This window comes from Macadamia integrifolia, chromosome 10, assembly GCF_013358625.1.
Source record: "Macadamia integrifolia cultivar HAES 741 chromosome 10, SCU_Mint_v3, whole genome shotgun sequence".
Taxonomy (NCBI): Eukaryota; Viridiplantae; Streptophyta; class Magnoliopsida; order Proteales; family Proteaceae; genus Macadamia; species Macadamia integrifolia.
The window spans coordinates 19,549,283-19,572,432 of record NC_056566.1 but is presented as its reverse complement, the minus strand read 5'-3'; the positions used below and the strand labels follow the sequence as shown (position 1 = coordinate 19,572,432).

The 23,150-nt window shown below is 38.9% G+C and overlaps 1 protein-coding gene across 7 annotated transcripts in view; it reads left to right on the top strand.

Moving 5' to 3' along the window:
- The window catches only part of LOC122090543, a 26,490-nt gene extending 3,761 nt beyond the window's left edge, over nt 1-22,729 (top strand). Inside the window, exons 4-12 of one of the 7 annotated variants that reach the window (XM_042660182.1) lie at nt 28-266; nt 2,320-2,406; nt 6,355-6,454; nt 13,211-13,424; nt 13,659-14,786; nt 14,906-14,977; nt 15,108-15,294; nt 16,395-16,772; nt 22,281-22,729. In XM_042660182.1, coding sequence (XP_042516116.1) covers nt 28-266; nt 2,320-2,406; nt 6,355-6,454; nt 13,211-13,424; nt 13,659-14,786; nt 14,906-14,910 — 1,773 coding nt within the window. In that variant the 3' untranslated portion in view covers nt 14,911-14,977; nt 15,108-15,294; nt 16,395-16,772; nt 22,281-22,729. Of the gene's footprint in view, nt 1-27; nt 267-2,319; nt 2,407-6,354; nt 6,455-13,210; nt 13,425-13,658; nt 15,295-16,394; nt 16,773-16,886; nt 17,073-21,366; nt 21,837-22,280 lie in introns of all 7 variants that reach the window. The other 6 variants (XM_042660178.1, XM_042660181.1, XM_042660180.1 and 3 more) reach the window with 6 other exon arrangements.
- Nucleotides 22,730-23,150: the final 421 nt, after the last annotated feature.

Below are 23,150 nucleotides of genomic sequence, written 5' to 3'. Positions count from 1 at the left end.
GGGGGGTGTTGGGTTGGTTTTCTTCAGATTTTCGAGCAATTACAGAAGCTTCTTGGTGTTAAACATGAGGTGGAAGCAGGATTTTCATGGACTCTCATTCAGCGCTCTGACTTGGACTCAGATATGTCTCCGCGTGTGCTGCCCCAAAGGGCTGAATGCAATTCTAAGCTAGCTGTTGCACTGGATGTTATGGATGAGTGTTTTCTACCCGTTGTCGACCGGAGGAGTGGGATCAATTTGATTCACAACGTTTTGTACAATTGTGGGTAAGGATTCAAGAATATATTTTTTAGGAAGAGTAAAATTCTGGTTGATGCTTCACCGGTGAGCTCCTGAGCTTTACAAACTTAGTGGAACCAAACTTGCCACTGTTTCATCATATACTATAGGGCATGGAAATTCTGGCCAGTTTGAAGCCATGTTTTTCTGAAATTGTAGATTATTGGTAGTTTAACTATTTATTTTTGTTCATTTCTAGGAGGGTCAGGTAGTTTGCTAGGTGTTCACCATTTGAGGAACAAAGGGGTCATTGGAGAATGAATTCCTGATTTTTCATGTCATGAATGAATTCCTGATTTTTCATGTCATGACCTTTTTAATTGCTTTTCTAAATTTTGGGGGAGAAAGGGCACCAGTGCTGATCTGATTTCCTTTGTGCTTGTATGAGTTTTTACATGTGTTATGGCTTGATGATTTAGCCATTAGAAACTGATGCAGATAAAACACATTGGGCTTCTATTAATAGAAATATGATTTGGGTAGGGTTGCTCCAATTCGACTAAGTGATCGTGGGTTCGAGTTGGGAAACAGCCTCTCTGCGAAGTGGGGTTAAGACTACGAACATTATGACCCTCTCCAGACCACGCCGTGGCGGGAGCCTCGTGCATTGGGCACGCCCTTTTAAGCTTTGGGTTGGGTTATGTATGTGTTGGCCAATGTGTTCTCATTGTAATGGGCCTATGGTATACCTGAAGCTAGGCCTACGAAATAAGTTAACTAAGTGTCTTTGTTTCTTTCTTTTAATTTTTATTTAGTTTTTTAGTTAGGTTCAATTAGGATTCTATAAGTCCAGTCCTGTTTTGATTCAGTTTTCTTCATTATTTAGTTTCTTAGATAGTATTGAACGACCGTACAAGCATTTTTGGCATTGCGTATGGCCTTACAATGGAGGTGACTTTTCTCTTCCATTGAGGAAAAAGATGAATCAGATCTATCATATCCTGATTGGTAGGCGATCCATTCCATTTACCAACCTTCTCAATTTTTGTTACATTATTAGTTAATGACTGGATTTGACCTTTCCTTTTCAGTGTTTTGTCTATTTTTGAGTCTTCTATATAAGTTTGTGAGGGGGTCTAACCCCGTACACAAATTTGATTACTTAGGCTCCGTTTGGTATCGTTCTAAAAAAACGTTTTTGAAGTTTTTTCGTTCTATTGGAACGAAAAAACGGAATCTTCTGTTTGGTGCACTTATGGTCTGTTTCTGTTTTTTTGGAACAAAAAGTGAAAAAAAAAAAACTGAAAAAACGAGATTGGACAGTCTTCCCAGTTTCGTTCCATTTTACAAAAAAAAAAAATATCGTTCCCGGTAAAAATCTGAAATTTTGAAACACCATTTTTTCGTTTAAAAACTGCATTTTGACACAGAAAAATTTTCGTTTTTGACACGAAATGGCATTTCTGGAACAGAAACAATACCAAACGGGCTATTAGATTTTGGATTGAGAATTTTCTTTATTCTGTGACATTCAGATTTGCTGTGAGATGCAGTGTTATTTTGGTGGGGTTCCAGTTGAGGCTAGGTGGGATGCTTAGTCATATCTTCTTCTTCATTCTTCTTTCTCCATCAGTACTCAAGTAAGATAAATTCACAACTCCTAATATAACTATCGGATTTACTTGATGTTTTGTTACGTTGTTTGATAGCCCAATAACTGCTGTTAACCTGAATTTTACCTCTATCAGTTCATTATTTGCTGAGATATTTGAGTTCCTAGTTTTTAGAATCTTAAGTTACTAATTCTGTAACAGTGCTGTTTCTTGAGATCCAATCATTGGATCAAGTCCATCTTTGAAGAGTTGTTCCTTGCTATATTATCAACCTCATATCAGAATATTACATCCATCTGAGTTGTTGATCTAGTTATTAAATATTCTTGAATTCTGGTCATTATTTATCCAATGCAATTCTGATCCTAAATCTTTAGACTTCTAGAAACCCATCAGAAACTCTTTTACTTGGCTATACATGCTAGTTATTTATTTATTTTGGCATCTGTATATGATTCATCTTTATTTTTTTCTTCACCTTCTGCAGATCAAACTTTAATCGACTGAACTATAGTGGCTTCTACACTTTTGTTCTGGAAAGGGGTGATGAAATCATCTCTGCAGCATCCATCAGGTAATCTTCCTCTTAAGATCATGGCAATTGGCTCATTATGTTAATGATTGTTTGAGATAAGGCATTTGACTTTGAGACTTTAGGGAGAAAGTTGATATTTACAAACCTTAAAAGATGGAGAGGAGACCAGAACTGCTGAAGACGTAGTCTTGAAAATTGGACAGTCATTGAGCTGAAGACGATGCAAGTTCCTAGTTTGGACAGGCTAACCATGTCTACCTGGTTTAACTGTGTCTTCTTAGAAGTAAATAAGAACAATATTTGAGAAGATATTGAAATGCCCAACTGTAAATGGAGAATGGAGGGAACACCAATGTAAATTATGGTGATAACAGATGATGATATAAGTTGTGACCTTTACATAGGAGTGTTCAAATATCAATATACATACTTTTTGGCTGCTATGTCTTTGCCCACCATATTGAGTGCAAGGAACATATGGGAGTTTATGTCAACTTGGTTATCCGTAAAGAAGATGATATGTACAGGGTCCCAAAGTGGCTTCACATTAAAAAATAATGCTGAAAAAGCATGTTTAAATGGAGTTGTCAACCCACAGGCAAAAATGCTTGTGCTGGCCAGTTTGGGTTAGCTCAGCCTAATTGTCTTATGGCCCTTATGGTTCCTTGAAAGCAGTTGTTGGGTGAGGCTGGGAGTGATCTTCTCAATGGTCAGAAATAATAATATAAATCTATGTTTTAAGACCCAGCCTGGCCTGTTTAAATAAGCCTGGACACTAGTTGACCTGTCAACTAGGTGCCAAGTAATATATTTGATATAACATAAAACATATATTTATACACGTGTATTACTAGAAACAAGGACTAGCAAATGGACATCCTGCATATATCAGTCTTCCCCTCGCATTATATAAAATCCAGTATAACATAACACACTTACAGGGTCGTAACATCCTGTAATATACATTGGGTGGTTGCAGGGTACCTAGTTGAGTGCATAGTAAGACCTTGTGTGACAACTCCTCTTCTCCCCGGGGGTAGGGGTATGGTACTGCCTAGGTGTCACCTGACAATGCTGAATCTTGCCTAGTTTCCCCCAAGGATTCATCAGAGTAACACACCCAACAGACAATTGCATGCATTCCAGAATTTTAAACAAGGTGATTGCTGGACCATGGGAAGCTGGTAGGGGTGTGGGACTGCCTAGGTGTCACCTGACCATGCTGAGTCTTGCCTAGGTTCCCCCAAGGATTCATCATAGTAACACTGCCAACAGACAATTGCATGCATTCCAGAATTTTAAACAAGGTGATTGCTGGAGCGATGGGAAGCTGCTAGTGGTCTAAGTGTCTATCACTCTAGCTTGTCTTGACCCTTAGTTGGACTTAAACTTATATTATGACTACTTGATTTATAATTAGAATTGGTTTGACTGCACCCAAACACAACTTATTGCATCCAACGAGCATCCGTTTAGATAGAGTTATTCCCAGACTCAAATCAAATCCAAATGGAATCAGTATGATATCAAGAACCAAATTATCTATGACATGGAAGCTAACTAAAGGCGGAAACTGCTGCTTGTAAAGAGAAAATGGTTTGATGAATCATACAAAGACAAAAACAATCTGGGATTGGGCGGCAATAGATGGGCATCTTGAAGTGGCTTACTGAGCTCCTGTAGAACGACAGCAAGAAAATTCCACTAATGTCTTCCACTCTTCCCAACTCTGAGCTTCCACAATCGTTGATTTCTTGGCAACCAATTAATTGCAATTGGGTGGATTTGGAATGGGCATCACTAATGCAAATATCTGACCCATTTAAAATATAGTAAAATAATACCCAACCCACCCTGCAACAAATGTATTGGATTCTCTAATTTTATTAGGTGAGCAGGTGGGTAACTGAAGGTTGAGGTGGGGTGGAAGGACATCCTGGGTTTTTCAAATAACATACTTAACCATTACCCAATCCAGAATGAGTTGGGTTCCTGTTCTAATCCACCCCATTGCCATCGCTAATTGCAATTGTACCATTGATTTTGAGAATGGACAGCAAGTGGTAGAGGCAGAGTACCTGTAGCCATTTGTCTACCTAGAATTTTGGAAGGTGGAAAGTAATGTTTTCTTAAAGCTGTCTGATTTACATTGGTTGCTAGAAAACTGCAGAAACTGGCTGGTCTGATGAAGTCGTCTGATTTCATACTCAGTTTGTTTTGGTAGCTGAACCCTTTGTTTAGTGTTTACTGAACTTTAATACTTAGGCTCTGTTCTCACTTGCATGGTTTTATGTATCAAAATGACACAGCATTGGGACATACTTGTTTCCAGAATTGCTAGAGATGATTTCGTTCATATGAAGGTCCTAGTAGATTTATACTTATCGGAATTTATTTTATGCCCATTTAATTAGGGCTATCGTTTGCAAGCAGCTCAGATCAGTATATTTAGATGGCAGCCTAGAAGTGATGTAGGAGCTATTTCCAGATGAAAACCAACCCTTCAGTAGGATCGATGTATTGTCTATCAGTTGAAAATTAACTGAACAATGAATCTGGAACTGAAAAGAAAAGAAAATAGAAGAAGAAAGAAGGATAGGTCTGGATCGAGCCTCCCACTCTCTCCTGGGCCTCTCACCCACTCATAGACATCTCTCTCACCTAGGGCCTCTCACCCAACTGCATCCCACAGCACAACAGCATAAGTCATAGAAGGATAGGGTTGGATCGAGCCTCCCACTCTCTCCTGGGCCTCTCACTCATTCATAGGCATCTCTCTCACCTAGGGCCTCTCACCCAACTGCATCCCACAGCACAACAGCATAAGCCTTTTTTTTTTTCTTTTCCAACACAAAATCATTCTTTGTAAACGCTGAAGCCCTTACATATATAGAGGACTGTAGTAACCTCTAGAAGAAAGAAACAAAATAAGAAGTCGTCAATAAAGGCCCATGCATAGCTGTGAATACCTTGTACATCAAGGAAATGAAGTAGAAACTAAATCTAAAATAAAAGGAAACTAATCCTAATCAAGTCCCCTACATTTGACAAAGAAAATAAACTCCTAAAAAATTGTCTCTTCACAGTTTGGTTCGTTGATAAGAGAATCTCCACGCAATTTGCTCTTCAAGTTGATCTCTTATAGTTGCTTTTGGGGCCCACAAATTGATAAGAATCTTCTCTTAGGTCTTTACCGCAAGGATGAAACTGATATTCTGCATTATCTCCTCCATGCGAGCTGGCCATGGGACCACATACACTGTCAGTTGCTCACCAAATTTATCTCCACCAAATCTGGAAAGTAATCCTCCTTCAAATCGACAATCACATTCCTCTGCTGATATCTTCCTTGTTTGGAAATAATTCTGGAGATGTCTATTCCTTCTAAGTAAGTTCATTAGCTAATATTTTCCTAAATAAACTGCTGGCTCGATTTCTTCACAGGACAGATCCGATGGGCTGAATTCGGTCCAAGTTTGAGCCAAATATATGCTGGATCGATGGTTAAAAAATATGGACCAGGATTGAAACTATTTTAATTCCCAATTGTAGGATTTGAACTGCATCAAGAAGTCCAAATGAGGTTGTAATGAGTTGGCTAAGCAAGGGGTTGTAATGTCCTCTTTGTGTTTTGTGAGTTATATACTTATATCTGGCAACCCACGTTTGTATTGTTTGGGGTTTGTGTGGTTGAGCAGGGTTTTGTTCTTGTTTGTATGACTACATTTTGACTATGTACCTCTATATTGTATGACTTAACATTCTTTTGTTTTGAGAAAAATGTAACAGATATGATTTGCTACCAAAAAATTCATCATGTGAAAAGGACTAAATAAAAAAAAATAAAGGATTTCCTTTGTGACATAGAGAGTTTATTGAATTTACTTTGATTGGTGAACTTGTTAGCTTATGTGCTTTATTTGTAGGAATTATGCTCCTCCTCTGGATCTGACTAAATGTTATGTTCTTCACACCATGGTTAAATAGGATCCATGGAACGAGGTTAGCAGAGATGCCCTTCATTGGGACTCGTCATATTTATAGGCGTCAAGGAATGTGTCGCTGGCTTCTAAATGCAATTGAGTCGGTATGTTTGTTTGACTTTTTCCTTGTATTTACATGTTGTAGAAGTACAAATACAGTAAGTAACTAGTTCTGAAATTTATCAAAATATTTGTTGTTATTGAAATTGTTCTTGTTTGATGCTTGAGAACGTGTTTACTGCTATAGAACTTCTAATATGTTTCCTTGGTTTCCTTCCACTGACTGGTTTTGAGTAGGGGACTCTGAGGCAATTCACATTAAAATTTCCTGTTATCAGAGAACAGTTGTTATGCTATTTTGGGAAAGCATTTTTGTATCCTTAACATTTAAGTGCATTCTGGTAAAGTTTGGGTGTAGTTATTGGCAAGGTTAGAAGTCTCAATACGTATCTGCCATATCGCTTGGATATGTATTGTATTTCTGCCTTTTCAATATGGTACACCTGCGTCTCAGGAAAGAAAATCTCATGGGCTTATGTATTGACCCATATTGGTTGATACGACCCACGACAGGTTGATACAGCTCAATACATAAACCTCGTATTAAGATGCTATTCAGTCTTTACAGAACCGAATCTGATCCTTAACTCCTCCTTGTTACCCATTTTCGGCTGAATCCGTGTCAACTGCCGACTGCTGAGAGTGTGCCACCGAGTCAATCCAAGTCCTTTTAAATTTGATCCTTGGAAGGAAAAAATGGGAAGAAGCCAGAAGGGTAAAAAAGGGAAGAAGAAACGGCGATGGAAGAAGAAACTGGGAGAAAGAGAAGGGGATAAGGGAGAGTGTAAGGAGAAAGGGAAGGGTTTGCTGAAGAAGATGAAGAACTACAGATGCAGATAAGTCATTTAATGGGCTTATTTTATTGCAAATAAGCCTTGGGTTGGGTTATGTATGTGTTGGGCCTTTGATCTCATGGGTTTTCTTTGTACTGGGCCACTTTAATGGGCCTAAAATATGGGTAGAAAGTAGGAAAACGAGATTTAATTCATTAGTTTAGTTTGAATCAATTTTGAGTCTTCTATATAAGTTTGTAAGGGGCTACAACATTGAACACGAATTTATTAATGAAAAAAAAATAAAAAAAGATGAGAGACAGCTTGGGTGAGACAACTTGGGTGAGATGCCCATTCACTAGTTCTTCTTCCCCCTTCTCAACCCTCCATCGAATTCTTTTTCTTTTCTTATTGTCCTTTTATTTGTTTGCTATGAGAGAGTGTTTAAGAGCTAGAACCAAGTCTATTGGAGGACATCTTCTCTATTCAGCCAGAATTTTAGATCTTGCCTGGAATTAAAATCGCTTGTGATTCTAGTTCTACATTATTTGGTATCGGAGTCTACCCAAACCAAGAATGGAGCCATGTGAATTTCGTGAGAAGTTTTCTTCATACATCTTCTTTGAATGGATATATGTATTAGACGTGTACTTTGACAACTACAACTTGACAGAGACACAACAACTTCAATACGTTTGCTCCCAGATGAGTGATTGTGTTCGAATATGATGGAGAGTCCGTGAAAGGTAACTTCAAGCTCAAGTGTGTGAGCCTAGAACTTGGGATGAGATGCAGTACGAGTTGGCGGGCATATGTATCTATCTAAGCATGAACAAAGAATGTACTTCCCTTCACCAGATTTCCAAAAGACACCCAGAATTGACAAGAGCATGAAGGAATCATCGGCCTCTATTGCACAACGCATTGCAAAGAAGCAACAAGAGAAGACACCTCCGACCAGTAAACCAAAGTCAGAAGTTGAGGTTAGTGTTGGTGAAAATCCAGCCACTCCTACTGTCGAGGGAGAGGTAGTCATTGATGTTCCTATCAGAGAAATTAATGTGGATGAAATTGAAAGCAACACAGTCACAATTGTGGACAAGGAGATCGAACCCAAGGAGAATGGTACTTCTACATCTGTGATGATTGTGAACAGCCAAGAGGAAGATCCTAAGGAGCTTGAGATTGAAATTGTGGAGGTCAAGAACACAGTGGTTGAAGGCATTCATGTGGATGATTACATGGATACATAATGTAGAACTAATTCCCAGCTAGATGACTAGGAATTAATTCCAAAATAGGATCACAGGTGATGCCGGTTGGTAGATTGAACAAAAGAGATGCCGCAGATCTTGGACTTGCCTTCTCAGATCTTGCAATGACAGAAGGTGTTGGGGCTTGATTGATAGTAGGGAAAATAACATAGAGAGAAATAAATAAACAGAAATAGAGAAGGCGAAGGCAGATAGGTTGGGTCGAGTATCTCACTCTTCCCTAGGGCATCTCACCCAAGCTGTCTCCCACAACACTGCATTTCACAGTCACAAAGCTTTTTTTTTCTTTTCATTCAATCGTGGGTTGTAGATCAACCTTCTTCCTTTATTTATAAACTTTAAATTGATTACAAAATTTGATCCTTCCTTGCATGGAAAGGAAAGAAATCCCCTTACAACTAGATATTATCTTATTTGGAAGCTAATTACAAATCAAATCAAATCAAATCTCTCCTTTTTACAAAAATAGAAACCTAATAAATTAGAATTCGTACTTTTAAAAGTAAAAAACTAAAATTAAAAACTAGCTAGATAATATCTTCCTAACTATTAGAAGAAAATATGAAAGTGGAAACTATATCAATCAAAGATTTCCTAAAATTTTTCAGCCTAACTCCTCTATGCGAGTTGGCCATAGGGCCCATAAATAAAGAGGGAATCTTCTTCAATTCTTCTCCACATTACGAGTTGGCAGTGCCCATATTGGTTACTGTTCACGTGGGTACTGTTCATGTGAACAGTAACTCGTGAACAATAAAATAAATATATATTTTTTTTAAGTTTATTCTCAGCCCTCTTCTTCTCAGGCTTTGATCTGCATCAATACATATGAGGTTGTTGAATTTGAGCATGTGGAGGTCGTCATCCCATTAAAGTATCTTGAAGATCGAGCTCCTCACATTCTAGACTACATCCTTATTATCAAAGAGCTACCTGAATTTTTCTACGGCTTGAAGAGGGACATGTACGATGCTATAATCACCCCCACACTCTACAAAATTCGAAGATAATTTTTTTCTAAGAGGGCGAATTGATGCAGATAAGTCATTTAATGGGCTTATTTTACTGCAAATAAGCCTTGGGTTGGGTTATGTATGTGTTGGGCCCCTAGTTAGTTAAAATGGGAACGGCAAAAAAACGTTGTTTAGTGCAAGTGTGTTTTAAACGGATCAAAATGTGAATGGGACGGTCAAAGATACGGTCAAATACTTCAAGAACGGAAAAAAAACAAAAACGGATGATACGTGTTTCAAATGTTTAATATTTTTAAATAGGGGACAAAAAAAATGGCAATATATACACATGGGGGCTCCTTTTAGAGAAAAAAATAGCTCTAGGAATAAACAACTCAATAGAATCTACTCATGAGAATCCTTCTTTGAGGGAAGTGTCCATTTGATGGTTGGATCAGAATAGATGTAGGTATATAAAAGTATCATTCTATTCCAACAACAAATGTTAGGGTACTCACCGTGAAACAACATTAGTTGATGTCCTTTTTTTATTATTATTTTGGGTGAAGAAATTAGTTGATGTGATGTAACACAAAAAATTGTTTGAAGTGACGTGAATATTAGAACAATAGGCTTGATAAAAGTTGAAAACTTAGTGGTTTGTACACAACGGTACTACAACATAGCTCTATTGCTTCACTTTATTTGGTAGCTGGGTAATTTGGTAAAGACATTGGTAATTGGGTTTAGTCCCACATCTGGGAGAGTATAATACTTACAATGACAACACTTCTATAAAGAGATGCAACGCCCTTTGATGTGACGTACATAGCTTGTGTGTGATGCACAACAACTGTCACATGGTAGTAGCTTTATTATCTGGCTCCCAAGTAAGTACATTAAATAAAACATTTCAAACTTTTTTTTTTCAATTGAAAAACACAGAAACGGGTTCTATACACGTTTAGAACTTTTAAGCAGCCGTTTCACATTTTTTACCGTCTCTTTGGCAATAGTTCGGCCATACGCATTTTAAACGGGAAAAAATGGTTCAGCCGTTTTATTCGCGTTTTAAACGCATTTTAACTTACAAAGTTGGGCCTTTGATCCCATGTGTTTTCTTTGTAATGGGCTATTTCAATGGGCCTAAAATATGGGTAAAAAGTAGGAAAACGGGATTTAATTCATTAGTTTAGTATGAGTCAGTTTTGAGTCTTTTATATAAGTTTGTAAGGGGCTACAACATTGAACACAAATTTATTAAAGAAGAAAAAATAAGATGGTTTATGTTGTTGTGCTGTGAGAGACAACTTGGGTGAGATGCCCATAGATGAGATGCCTAAACCTGAGGGTGAGATGCCCATCCACTAGTTCGTCTTCCCCCTTCTCAACCCTCCATCAAATTCTCTTTCTTTTCTTATTTTCTTTTTATTTGTTTGCTGTGAGAGAGTGTTTGAGAGCTAGAACCAAGCCTATTGGAGGACATCTTCTCTATTCAGCCAGAATTTCAGATCCTGCCTAGGATTAGGATCACTTGTGATTTTAGTTCGACATTACTACACCCTATCCGTGGGGCTAAGGCATACCTCGCATCTCATGCACCCTATTCAATGGAGCTGTCTAGAGACTTTGAGAACTGGACCTTCAGACGAGCATGTGGAATCTCTTGAATCCAGTGTTCCCATTGAAATGGGATTCTTCTTTAGATTTGGCATATCATCCCAATCAAAGTTCGCACAATCCCATCAAATATGCGAATCCATATAGTCCCAATCCTGAAAATCTTGCTCTCAGCATTGTTTGCCATTTTGGCTGTATCACTATTACATATTTACATGCATGATATGTGGCAAAGTGATCCCTAACTGAACAGATATAAATGAGCAACCTAAATCTACAATCCAACATGAAGTTCTTTACCTGATGAAATAGTGAGAAAGATATCTCCATCACTCCAGGACTCTTCCCCGACAGTAGCATTAGATGATTTTTCTTCATTTTCCATTTTATTCTCCATACACTTGGACGATTGTTTTTATGGAACCCCCTTGTCTCTCATTTGATTTATCTCTGCCTTGACCACCACATATAACCAAAGCACGACCTCCTCTAACGTCCTTTCACCACTATTTTCGCATTATGTCTCATTCATCAGCTAAGCAGCAATAACCTTGTCAAATTTGAGACTAATATTACCAAATAACAGTGTAGTCACAATGTTATCAAATGAAGGAGGTAGTGACAAGCGTCTTGCCCTCCTCTTCGATTTTATTTCTAAAGTAGACAACTTTGTTGATATCCTGTTGAACTTGTCTAAATGCACCTCAAATTTCACTCCCTCTGACAATCAAATGCCATACAACCAAAGAACTAGGGCCGAAACCGAGATTTGGGCTGAAACCACCAAAACTTGGCCAAAACCAAGTATTTTTTTCCAAAATTTTGGCAGAGATGGCTGAGATTTAGAACTGTGCATACAACTATTTCGTCAAAACAGCCGATTTGTTAGTGTCTTGGACTTGTACTTGCTCTCCGCCAACCCGATGACCTCTTGAAGAGACTTTGATTGTAAATCAGCTCGACTGCAGGCTGGCTGTAAATAAGGCGCAAAGAAATCCAAAACTCGTTCAGGGTGGTCATCGTAGACCATTCTCTCCCGGTGGTCAAGCCGTTGCCTTGACTCTGTTAGGGGTGCAGTAGTTTGATTGTTTCATAAGACTCGACTGTCTTGTGCTTGGCATCGTCCAGCAGGACTGTATTAGCAGTTTCTCTAATTGGAAGAGCAGTAGCTTTTTTGGAATAGTTCCACATACAAACACACACACAATATATATATATATATATGTTTTTAGAATAGGAAAGAGCAGTAACTTGTTTAATCAGATTCTGTGGAGCTGATGGGACATAGGAGCCGTTAAATTTAGCTCCTAGTGTTTCACCAAAGAGAACAAAGCTATTGTTGGATTTTTTTTTTTGCCTGTGCCCATTGTTGGAGATGGCAATTTCTAGGTTGTTGGGTTGATCTTTTACCCAAGCTCTAGAGAGGAATTACAGTTTCCCATTGTGTTGCACAATGGGATTTATCCCGATTTAATGCTGGTTCACTTGGGGCTGCTTGTTATTAATAGACTACAAAAAATTATTTGCATAAAAAGGGAAAAGTGTGATTTGTAATATGCCATTGTCCCTGATTATGGAGCTATTTGAGAATTTTTTTACCCTCATTTGAACCCCTTTTTTAGAATGCTCTTTCTTTTCAGTAATAAAATATAATGACATATATTAGTTCTTTGAGACTAATTTTGTATTTGATTTGATTTTCCTATTTAATTTGATTTATTTAATATGGCAATATGCTTATAAATTTTCTCAAATCCTGGTAGGATTTTCTATGCTTGTAAAGTAGTTTTGCAGGGATCTTAAGTTTATAACCACGTGTATCCTATGTCTCTTAGCATCTTTTTGAATTCCGATATGTCCCCGAGACATTCTTAATATCAGCTTTCAGTTATGTTACCCAATGCCGATACTAAGTTGTTGGTATGCACTGTCACTGGTCATGGATGCATAACTAAAACTGCACTAATTTGTTGGAATACATGAAAGAGCCTCCTCAAACAGTGTCCGGTAGTGTGTTTGTTCTGTTAGTTGCATACACATACACAGGAGACTGATATATTTTTCGGTTTTTTATGCCTATGCTTGATTCTTGGTTTCCATGCAAGGCTACTGGGATTTTCAACCTCATTTTTAATCTTTCCTCTGCTTTGAGGATTAACTTGTGCTGACATGATGTTTAGGTACTCTGCTCTCTGACTGTGGAGAAACTGATCATACCTGCTATCTCAGAACTTATGCATGCATGGACTGTAGTTTTTGGTTTCAAGCCTCTTGAGGAGTCTCACAAACAAGAAATAAGGTCCATGAATATGTTAGTGTTCCCTGGTACAGATCTTTTACAGAAGATTCTACTGAAGCATGACCTCTCTGAGGGGAATGTTAATGCTGCTGAAGGTAATTCAACACCGATATGTTGCTTTATTCTTTTGTTTTGTGCATGTCATTCACAATCATGTGCCATTCTGGTATAGTTGTGGAGTTATAGTTGAATGTGGTGATATCAATCGGCCCAGGTCAGCAATGATATCTGAAATTGCGTGTCCTCGTGAGCATGATATCTCTGCTTCTGATGAGTTTGTTGTCCTGATGCTCAAGTTAAAAATGATGAAGTTGCTGCTTTTGGATCAGGTTTCCAGGATACTGGTGGTTCTTCACATGATACTTCCGCTGTGATGTGCAATGCTTCAGATGTTCTTGGTGAAGCTACATTGCAAGATTTCAGGGAGAAAACCACGTCTTATAATTCTCAAGAAGCTGCCATTGACTCTACATCTCTCCTTCATTCTGGTCCTGCACAAGATGAGCTTGTGAAGGAAAACAAACGTCGGTTGGATTCTGCTGTCACATGTACTACTGTGTCTAGTTCAGATGGCGAGGGAGATGGTTCACACAATGCAAAGTTTGATGTTGCTGGCACTCAACCTGATCTCTATTCTCTAAGTGAAATTTCTGTAAAGCAAACTAGCAACGCAAGTGAATATCAGAATGTTATTTCTGTCTCCAATTTTTTGGCTACTGAAGAAAACATCCATGCATCTGGTTGTGGTACATCAGAGGTCTGTGATGTGAATACTGAAATCGCTATTTCAGATCCTCATTTGCATCATTCTGTGGACGATGTTAAACATCAATATACTGCTGTTAAATCTGAAGCCATGGATGCTACTGCTACGCATCGTTCACAAGTTTCCGGTGGAAATGGTGTTTGCCATCTCTCAGAGGAAACCATTCAAATCTGTCCTGATAATGTTCAACCCTTTTCTGCTCTTTCTCAGTATGGTTTTCAGGGTTCCGGTGAAAGTTTGTTGCGTCAAGATTCCAAGTTGCAAGAGGTCACAAAATGCTCTCATGATACATCTGCCATAGTGACTGATGCTCATGGAATCATAAGTGAAGCTTTTACAGTTGAAAGCTACCCCCAATTGCTGGGTGACGATCCCTTCGTCGTTGATCCCAAGTGTGATAATGTATCAACAATAGAGTGTAGAGGTTTTGGCACAAGTGGATCAGAAAGTGTAGTGACTTCAGTTATAGCTAATCTCCATGGTTTTTGTGGAGCTCCTGAACATTATTCTCCTCATGCTACTTCAGAATCTCCTTCACAGGTTCTAGGGCAGAGTAATGGACTTTGTAAATCTGAACCTGTGCATTCCCCAGATCAAAGTGTTACTCCAGGGGCAGATGCTTGTGGTACAACTTATTTTGAGTCGAACCATCAGGATTCTAGTGAAGATAAGGTGCATGAAGACACTGATGGTGAATATGATTACCCTGCTCCTGTTGGTGGTTCTTTTTGTTGGAAGTCTGGAATTGTCAGTAAATCTTTAACTTCAACTGAGTCTAATTCTCAAGTTGCTCATGTGGATGACATGCAGCGTAATTCTGAGTTCCTGTGTGACAACACCCTTCCTCTTTCTGGTGGAGGTAGTGCATATGATCTTCCAGAGGTGATTATTGGATCTAACCAGGCAACTTAAGTTTATTCCAAGCAAATGCTTGAGCATGTTGTGAGTGTATTTGGAACGCTACATGTAACTCCATTGTGAAGTTTTAAGTTAATTTAGATGCTTCTTACAGACTCAGATGTTCAGTTGAAATGAAGTATGGATGATGAAACCCTGTGACATTGTTTGAGCAGCGTAGATACCATATCTGTTATATAATTTACTGCCCCTGCAAATTCCTTAACATCTCGTGGTAGGGCTTCTTCAGATGGTGGTTTTCTTCTGTACTGAACACGGAATAGGCTGGGAGCCAAATATTTGTAAGTACCTCCTTGACTTGATAAAACATGTTTATGTATGTATGTCCCAAGGTTCACTAGCAAGACTTGTTTTTATGGTTGGAGAAGTGTTGGAGCATGTAACTGACCCCATTTAATTGGGATTAGGCTGAGTTGAGTTGAGAACTGTTGGGGCATGGAATGATCTTTTGAGATACATCTGTTTTTTAATAGATCTGTTTCAGAATATGTGCTGGATTTGGGTTGGCTGCATCATTTTTTTTTGTGGGTGCTTGGATGTGGGTCAAATCAGATCCTGGCCATGGAACTGAATGGATATGTGCTTTATTACATAGAAAGGAATGACCGAAACTTGGATGTCCATATGTACCGCATTTGTGATCCATTTGTTTGTTTTGATCTTGAGTTGGATATGGATTTCCAAGCAGAGGTTATTAGGTAACTTCGATACCACGTCCAGGTCAGAGTGGACCCAGTTCTGATCCAACCCCATTTGGTGCCTTTGGGAGAGTTGGCAGATGGTTGGTTTAATTGCGGTTCAAGAATGTGATTGCAGTTTGTGTGAAAGTCTTGTTTCTGTTGTTGAATTAGCTTAGATTCAATGATAGGTCCTTGAAAGTTCCGGGTTCCCAAGATTTCATCATGAAAATGATGCCTTGTGCTTTTTCATCTGGAAATCTGTGGTCTATTATTGAACTGCAGCTGTTCTGAGACGGACCTGAGAACCTTTGAAGTTTCACCTTTCTTATGGAAAATTAATTCATCAAACAAGCAGAATAAAGAATGACAGACCTCTATGTCCGCTGTAGTAGCTATTGGGTCCATTCTTCCCCTCGTCCTTTCAAGGGCACCTACAACCTTTTTAAATGCCAATGTATTTGTTTAGGGGTCAGAGGCTGCAGAGGTTCTTTGGAGGTTGCATATCCATTTCACGATTTTATTCCTTTTGTTTTTTTTTGGTTGGGGTTGGGGGGGGGGCGGGAAGGGGGACAGTTGGGAGCTTGTAATTGGTTTTATCAATGATCCTATTTGTACTTGATGTTTACTTTTCCCAGGTGCAATGGTGTAGCAGTCTAATTAACTCTGTTTATCGAGTTTAAGCTCATAATAATATGTTGCAGGTTTGGGTGGATTACTGAGTAGTATGAAGCTCCCATACTGCATTATACTGTACCTTGAGATGGAATGTTCTGGGACTCTGGTTGGGAGATCAATGTGCTTATTCTATGGATTGACCTAGGGCATGCTTCATGTTTGTGAGAAGGGAGTACCCAGGCAGCTGAGTAGTCCACTTGTCAGGTTGCAGCATGACCATTGCATATTTTTCGTGAAGAGATTGTACAGACTGCATTTCTGGTGCAATTTTTGTGAGAAGACATGCTATGATGAGTGCGCTCATATGTCAGTGTCTAAGAGTTAATGTGTACTGATAAAGTTACTGCCATCTGTTGCAAGTTTGAGGAAGTAAAGATCAAGGTGAAAAGCGAGATCCTTTTGAGGTATGCATGGTGTTATTATATGCTATGTCACTTTTATTTCAATTATTCATTTTTTTTTAATATATTTGACCTGAGTTTATCATCTATAACAAACTTTTCCCGTTTACTACCTAGTTATTGATCCAGATGACCCAGTGATTTGGGTGCTTTATTGATTGGGCTTAATATATTGAATGCACCGGAAGATGCCCATTTTTCCTGTTGAAAATAACTCTTGGATGGATAAGAGGGAAAAGGTTAGTGATTGGAGTAAGACATGGTCATGAGAATCACAGATGGTATATAGAGAAGCATTTCCAGGTAGTTGATTTTATTCTTGAGCTGTTTCTATCAACAGTTACCTTGATGTGTCGTATACTCGTATCCAGTCTCTAGATCAATGTTTGATGGGTCATATCTATGATAGGACAAAAAGGTCCATCTACGATGACAGATAGGTCTCTTATGTTACCTGATTTTTAAGGGGTTCAACAATTTCCTTCCTGGGTATATTGTGTACATTTCTTATAGAAGCTTGGTTCCTGGGTTCTGTATTCCCTGGTCCCTCTGAAGCTTGCTGATGTCAACATTGCTTTTGTAAGGATTGACTCTTGAAAATTTGATTTGATTCACCAACCACTGAATCAAGTGAATCTGAAATTAAAAGATATGAATGAACAGGTTCTGAACTTGAACTCCTGTCTTTTCCAAGGCAGAAAGATGTTCGATTTTCATAGTGGTTTTGTAGTGGTTAGTGGCCTTTTAGGAGCCAAGTTGTAGATTGGGGTATAGTTCCAACATGAACCATGATTTTTCTATTGAGATTGGATTGTGTTGTATTAACTCTACTGCTTGATTTTCATCTTGTGGTTCCACTTTCATCTTCCCCACTATGTGACTCCATGTATGCCTAATGAGGGAAAGCTAGTTGTGAACTGCACTGCTAGCCGTTCTTAATGTCACCTAATTTCCTGTTGTACACTAGGGGGACCAAACATGCCAGTCTTATCATTGTTTTAGCTATTCATTGCAAATCTATGGCTGTAGAGAGGATTGGAAACTAGATAAGCTTTCTATTTACCGCAAGATGATGTTTAACTGGAGTATGGATTACAACTCTCATGAGCATGAAAAAATTAATCCCAGTTGGCACATCAACAGACAGTATATATAAGATCAGCATTATTGACACGAATGTTACTGAAGCAGCACATCTTTAGCATGTCTGTTCTATTGTTGATTTCCTACTGATGCAGGCAGACATGCAGGGCTCAATGGAACCTTAATTACCCTGAAGATGAGGCCACCAATTCTGGCACAATTCAGATGTAGTAAGTAATTATGTAATGTGCCACTAGATGAATAGTGACCTGTATAAACCAGCACTTAAAGTAGGATGCTCCAGAGATCAAAATGTTCTCCCAATATCCGTGGAACTTGGGAATCAGAAGTAAAGTTATAGGCCTCTGCAAACAGCAAATAGCAGGTTCAAATATCTCACAGAAAGATTATTAAATTCGGAAAAGTTCCTGCTCGGCAAAGCTACTGAACTGCTAGGACAGATCAAGTTTCAGCTACCTAATCCTTAACCAGAGGGAGTGATTCCAAAAGTCTAAGAATCTTAACCGACAGAAAACCAACCACCAAAATAGCAAATCAAATGAAACAGATACGATATTGTTCGTAGTTGTTGAACCACAATTCAACCGAGAATTAACCTCAGATTTCAACTTGAGCTAGTATTCCATTTTCAGCAGAGAAAAGTTATAACTAATTCCTAAAGTCTATACTTGCACATTTTCTTTCTTCTTTTCTGGATAGAGCCCCAAGGATCACCTTTTGGTATGTGGGAACAGCTGAGGAGCCACTTGGAGTATTTTTCCTGCTTGAGCTGCAAGCGTGCAAGAAGACATTATTAACACCTAGCACTTGTAGTAAATAATGGGAGCAACCACTTGGCTAGCTTCGCCAGATGAAATCCCTAAAAGGCTAAAAATAGGGATACTTTTGAGTTTTGACCAACGGTAATAATCAGAGATAAATATCAATAACTGGGTAATAGATAAGTTCATGAAGTGACAGAAAAGGTAAAGAAGAAAATGTAGCAAAGAGAATAGAGTGCAGATCTTAAATAAATCCACAATATAATCCACCTCCCACCCCATCCCACCCCCCCACCCAAAAAAAAAAAAAGTGTATCTCCTCTCATTTTATAAATCATTTTCTGATATGACAAGCGATCCTGCAATATACATATGTGACGTATTTGATCTTTAACAAGTAGCTTACAGTCACATTGAATATTGTGATTACCTTCTCAAAGCTTTTTCTGGTGGTTCAAAATTCATGTCTTGCTTGGTTTTTTGGGTGAACAAAAAAATCATTACCAAGAAGAAAAAAGAAAAAATTACAGCTCCCAAAAGGGGAAGCTGAAACAAAGATGAAGACAAAAAGCCCCAAACCTTCACACGGGAGGAGCATGCAAAAGAGAAAGAGGGAGACCCCAAGAGACAACAATATGCGTATTCCTTGGGGTGTCAGTACGAGTAGAAGAAACGGCCATACGTTTATCTTTGATTGCAAAGGAGATGGAATCCCAAGTCTTGCGAATAGGCCTAGAGTTGGAAGTCCATTTCCTATACCTTTTTTTTTTTCTAATGACAGGTATCCAGGCCTTCGGCTTGACTAGTTCCGTGGATCCATACTGACCCCACAACCGCATAGACCGGGTCATGGGTTGAATGAGAACCATTTAACTTACACCAAAAGCAGTGAAGAGCACTAAACACCCCCATGTGAGTGGCCCCAAGGAGGTACGATGAGTCAAACTCAGAATTACACGCTTCCTAAGGCGAAGGTCCCTTGCCAACTCGGTTATCCCCTTGGGGTTTCCTACATTGTCACAGAAGGAAGAGCCAACAAAGGGCATGTCCACCCATAGCATGTTCCTTTGGAAAGGGAGAATTCTACTAGATCTTGGCCAACATTTAGCTAGAACACCCTTCCAAACAGACGAGGAGAGGGCGCAAGCAAAAAACAAATGATCAACCTCTTCAGCATTCCCAGCAGAGGTAGCATAAAGGGGACACATGGATATGGTGGTGGATGAGAAAGTACTGTGTTGCGAGGCAATTAGAGAAAGCCCTCCATATGGTGAAACTGTGTCTAGGGATGTGAAGCTTAAACCAGACAAGCTTACGCCAAAGGAAAAGGGTACCACGAGCCCGAATGAAGTTGATGATTTTGTTTTTTTTGTTTTTTTTTTTGTTTTTTTTTTTTTTTGGGGGGTGGAGGGTGGTGGGAAAGCAAGGGAAGTGTTGTTATATAGTTGGTAACAATAAATCTTGGTAAGGGTTTAATGCTGACTTGAGACATTGGAATATGTTCGTAGATGGAAGCTTGGCTTTTTCACTGAACTACCTGAATTTTGGTTCCCAAAGTTGACTGCTACAGAGAATATATTAGTTAATATTTCCATGGGGCAGCAGCCTATTAGTCAATTTTTTTCGACTTGGGGAGAGGATGGTTTCTTGTTAATTTTCAAATCAAGCATAAACGAGAGGGAGTTCAGTGGAGTAATCATCCTTTTTCTAGATTTTGGAGGAGAGTTCTATTAGAGGTCTGAGTGAGTAGTCAAAATATCGTAAGCAAAGTAGTATTTATATTTATATCCTCTACTCATCTTTGCTGTTCACGGGGAGAACCTATCCCTAAAAGCAGATTTGGTAAAAGTTGATCCCATTTAGGATTGAAGCGAATTCTTGGCTGAGGTGTTTCCATGGATAATATGTGAAAAATAGGAATCCAGTTGGCATGTTAGTGTGAGATCTATAGGGAGTCTTGAGGGAAAGATTAGTTTTCCTTTTGTCTGCTTTTGGTGACCTGCATCATATGGTTCTTATTTTTCTTGTTTGCGGAGGGAAGGGATTATGCCTAGTGAGGTAAAATACACCTCATTTCATAGCCATACATTCCTTTTGGTGAGCATGTGCCCTTTAATTGGTGTAGCTCACTCCAAGGGTGGTGAGCTACGTTATATTTTTGGGTTGTTCTTCGAGTTCAGAGCATTATCTGGCTAGGTTGGTTATGGAATTAAATGCATCTTTTTTTCATATTCTTATGAATTTTATTACCTTTATATATGAGTCATTCAACACTTCACCGTTCTGATTTTGTATTGACTAAATTTGTTTACTGTTTGATTAACAGAATAGGGATGGCAACGAGATAGGTTAACTGGTTAAGTGGGTAACACATTCCTAATGATGAATCAATGCCCTGTGTTTGAGTTTGGCATATGAGACCAGCATGTTTGGTGGAGCCTTGCACTGGATTCAGGTTTCATTTAGTGACCTGTGACAGTTTGGGTTAGGCTAGATATTGTGGTTTTTTTTTTTTTTTTGGGGGGTGGTTGGGGTGGGTGGTGTGGATCTTGAGCATTTGTGGCCAAAAACCATACCGAATCTGACCAGTTGCCATCCTTAACTAGAATAAATAAATAGATTGAATTTTTTATGATCTCAGCAGTAGGTTGAGAGCCATTTAGGTGGGTGATTAGGATTGGCTCTTCATTTTTGGATCTTACTCTATTATGGCCTTTTGGTTATCCGGGCAGGAAGTACTTACAGAGAAATAAGGACTTGATCTGCTAAATTCTTGAACATTGATTCCCCTGCCCCTTGGGGGGGTGTGCTCAGTCAGTTGGTCTTGTCGTGATATTGGATTAAAAAATATGGAAGTTTGAAGCCAGTTGTCACAGGTGCTGCAACTTACTCTTTACTGAGGTGATTCTTTTTCCAGTTACCCCATTCTGTTTTTGGGATGAAGGAGATTAAAGATTAGTTGCTTGGCATTTGTTTGTAATTTTCTAGGCATTTGTTTGTATTAGGAATGTATCAAATAACTTCCAATTCAATTCCCTCCCCCGCACCCCCCACCACCAGGCCTGCAGCGCCTACCCGAGAGAGAGAGAGAGAGAGAGAGAGAGAGAGAGTCCACTGCTACAAATGATAACATGGAACACAAGCCTTGTGCACAGAATGCAAACTATATTCATCTTGAAATGGATATCCTTTTCTTGATGTTGTAAGTACTATTTTTACTCATGGCATGGGGATCTGGCATGGGGATCTTGAAATTTCACAAAACTTATTAGTGTCTTATATGGCTATCTGACAGTTTCTTATTGAATGAAGTAATATTTGATGAAGCTTTTTCTTGCCAAAGAATATCTGGTAGAAATAAAGTCTGTATTGTGGTCCAGGGTAAGGTTTAGACACCTGGTTTGGAAATATTGCATTAATTCACCACGTTTGCATTTACCCCATGGCATTTCTTTTTTGTTGGTCGATCATGAGAGATCATATAAATGCAAACATGGTGAATTAATGCAATAGTTTTGTACCCATCTATGTGAACTGCCACTTGGTTGAGGCCTTATTCTTCCTCTGCTATTCTTAATTGACTTACAAACTTACAGATCTAGCCGTTCAATGGTAAATGATATTGTCCCCTTGTTTTTCTTTTCAGGTAACTGTAATGGATAGAGGAACATGTGTTCACAGGTAGCATAGTTGGTCTCCATTTTGAGGTCTTAAAACTTATCCACGCTCTTGCCCAAAAAAAAAAAAAAAAAAAAAACTTAGCCATGCTTCGATGCAAGAAGATGGAGGTTGTGGAAGGCAGGTATCTAAGCAGTCTTTCGGTTATTTCCCACTGGTAACAAAGGTCTACGAGTTCCTGTAATACATATCTTCTTCTTCTTCTTCTTCTTCTTTTTTTTTTTTTTTTTTTTTTTGGGTTTGGGTGTCTGAGAAATTATGGGGGAAGGGGTCAGTCTAAGTCAAATTTTGTACAGGATACTGAGTCTACTAACATAGTTTGAGAGCTGGCAGCTCTGAGAGTTTTGCTATGTACAATGTATGATGTGCATTGAACAACCCTTCATTTATTTAAATATATATTATATTATTTGTCTACTGGTCGTGGAATCCACTAACAAGACAGGCTGGTTTATTAGCCCTTGAAACCCTTCACCTGCACCATCTGGGGATATAAATTTTGAAATGTGTTTGCACTGAAAGTCATCAAAGAACACTGGCAGTTCCAGAAGTTGGGTTTGAGATTACATTTTGTTCAATGAAGTAAGGCGAGGCAATGGTTTACACTGGGATAGTGCCTTTCCTCTATGGCAAGATTTGTCAGGTTAGCCGGCGGTGGGGATTCCAAAGGCTGTCATCAGTAGTACCAACTAGTTTGGTTAATAGGAGATTCCGGATTGCTGTTCTTGCCATCGTAATGTCAGGGAAGTTGAAGAATGCGGTGAGATGTGTGCATTCGCGAGGACAAAGAGGTCCTTCGCATTTGATCCGTGCAGGATGTGTATGATCTGAAGCTAAG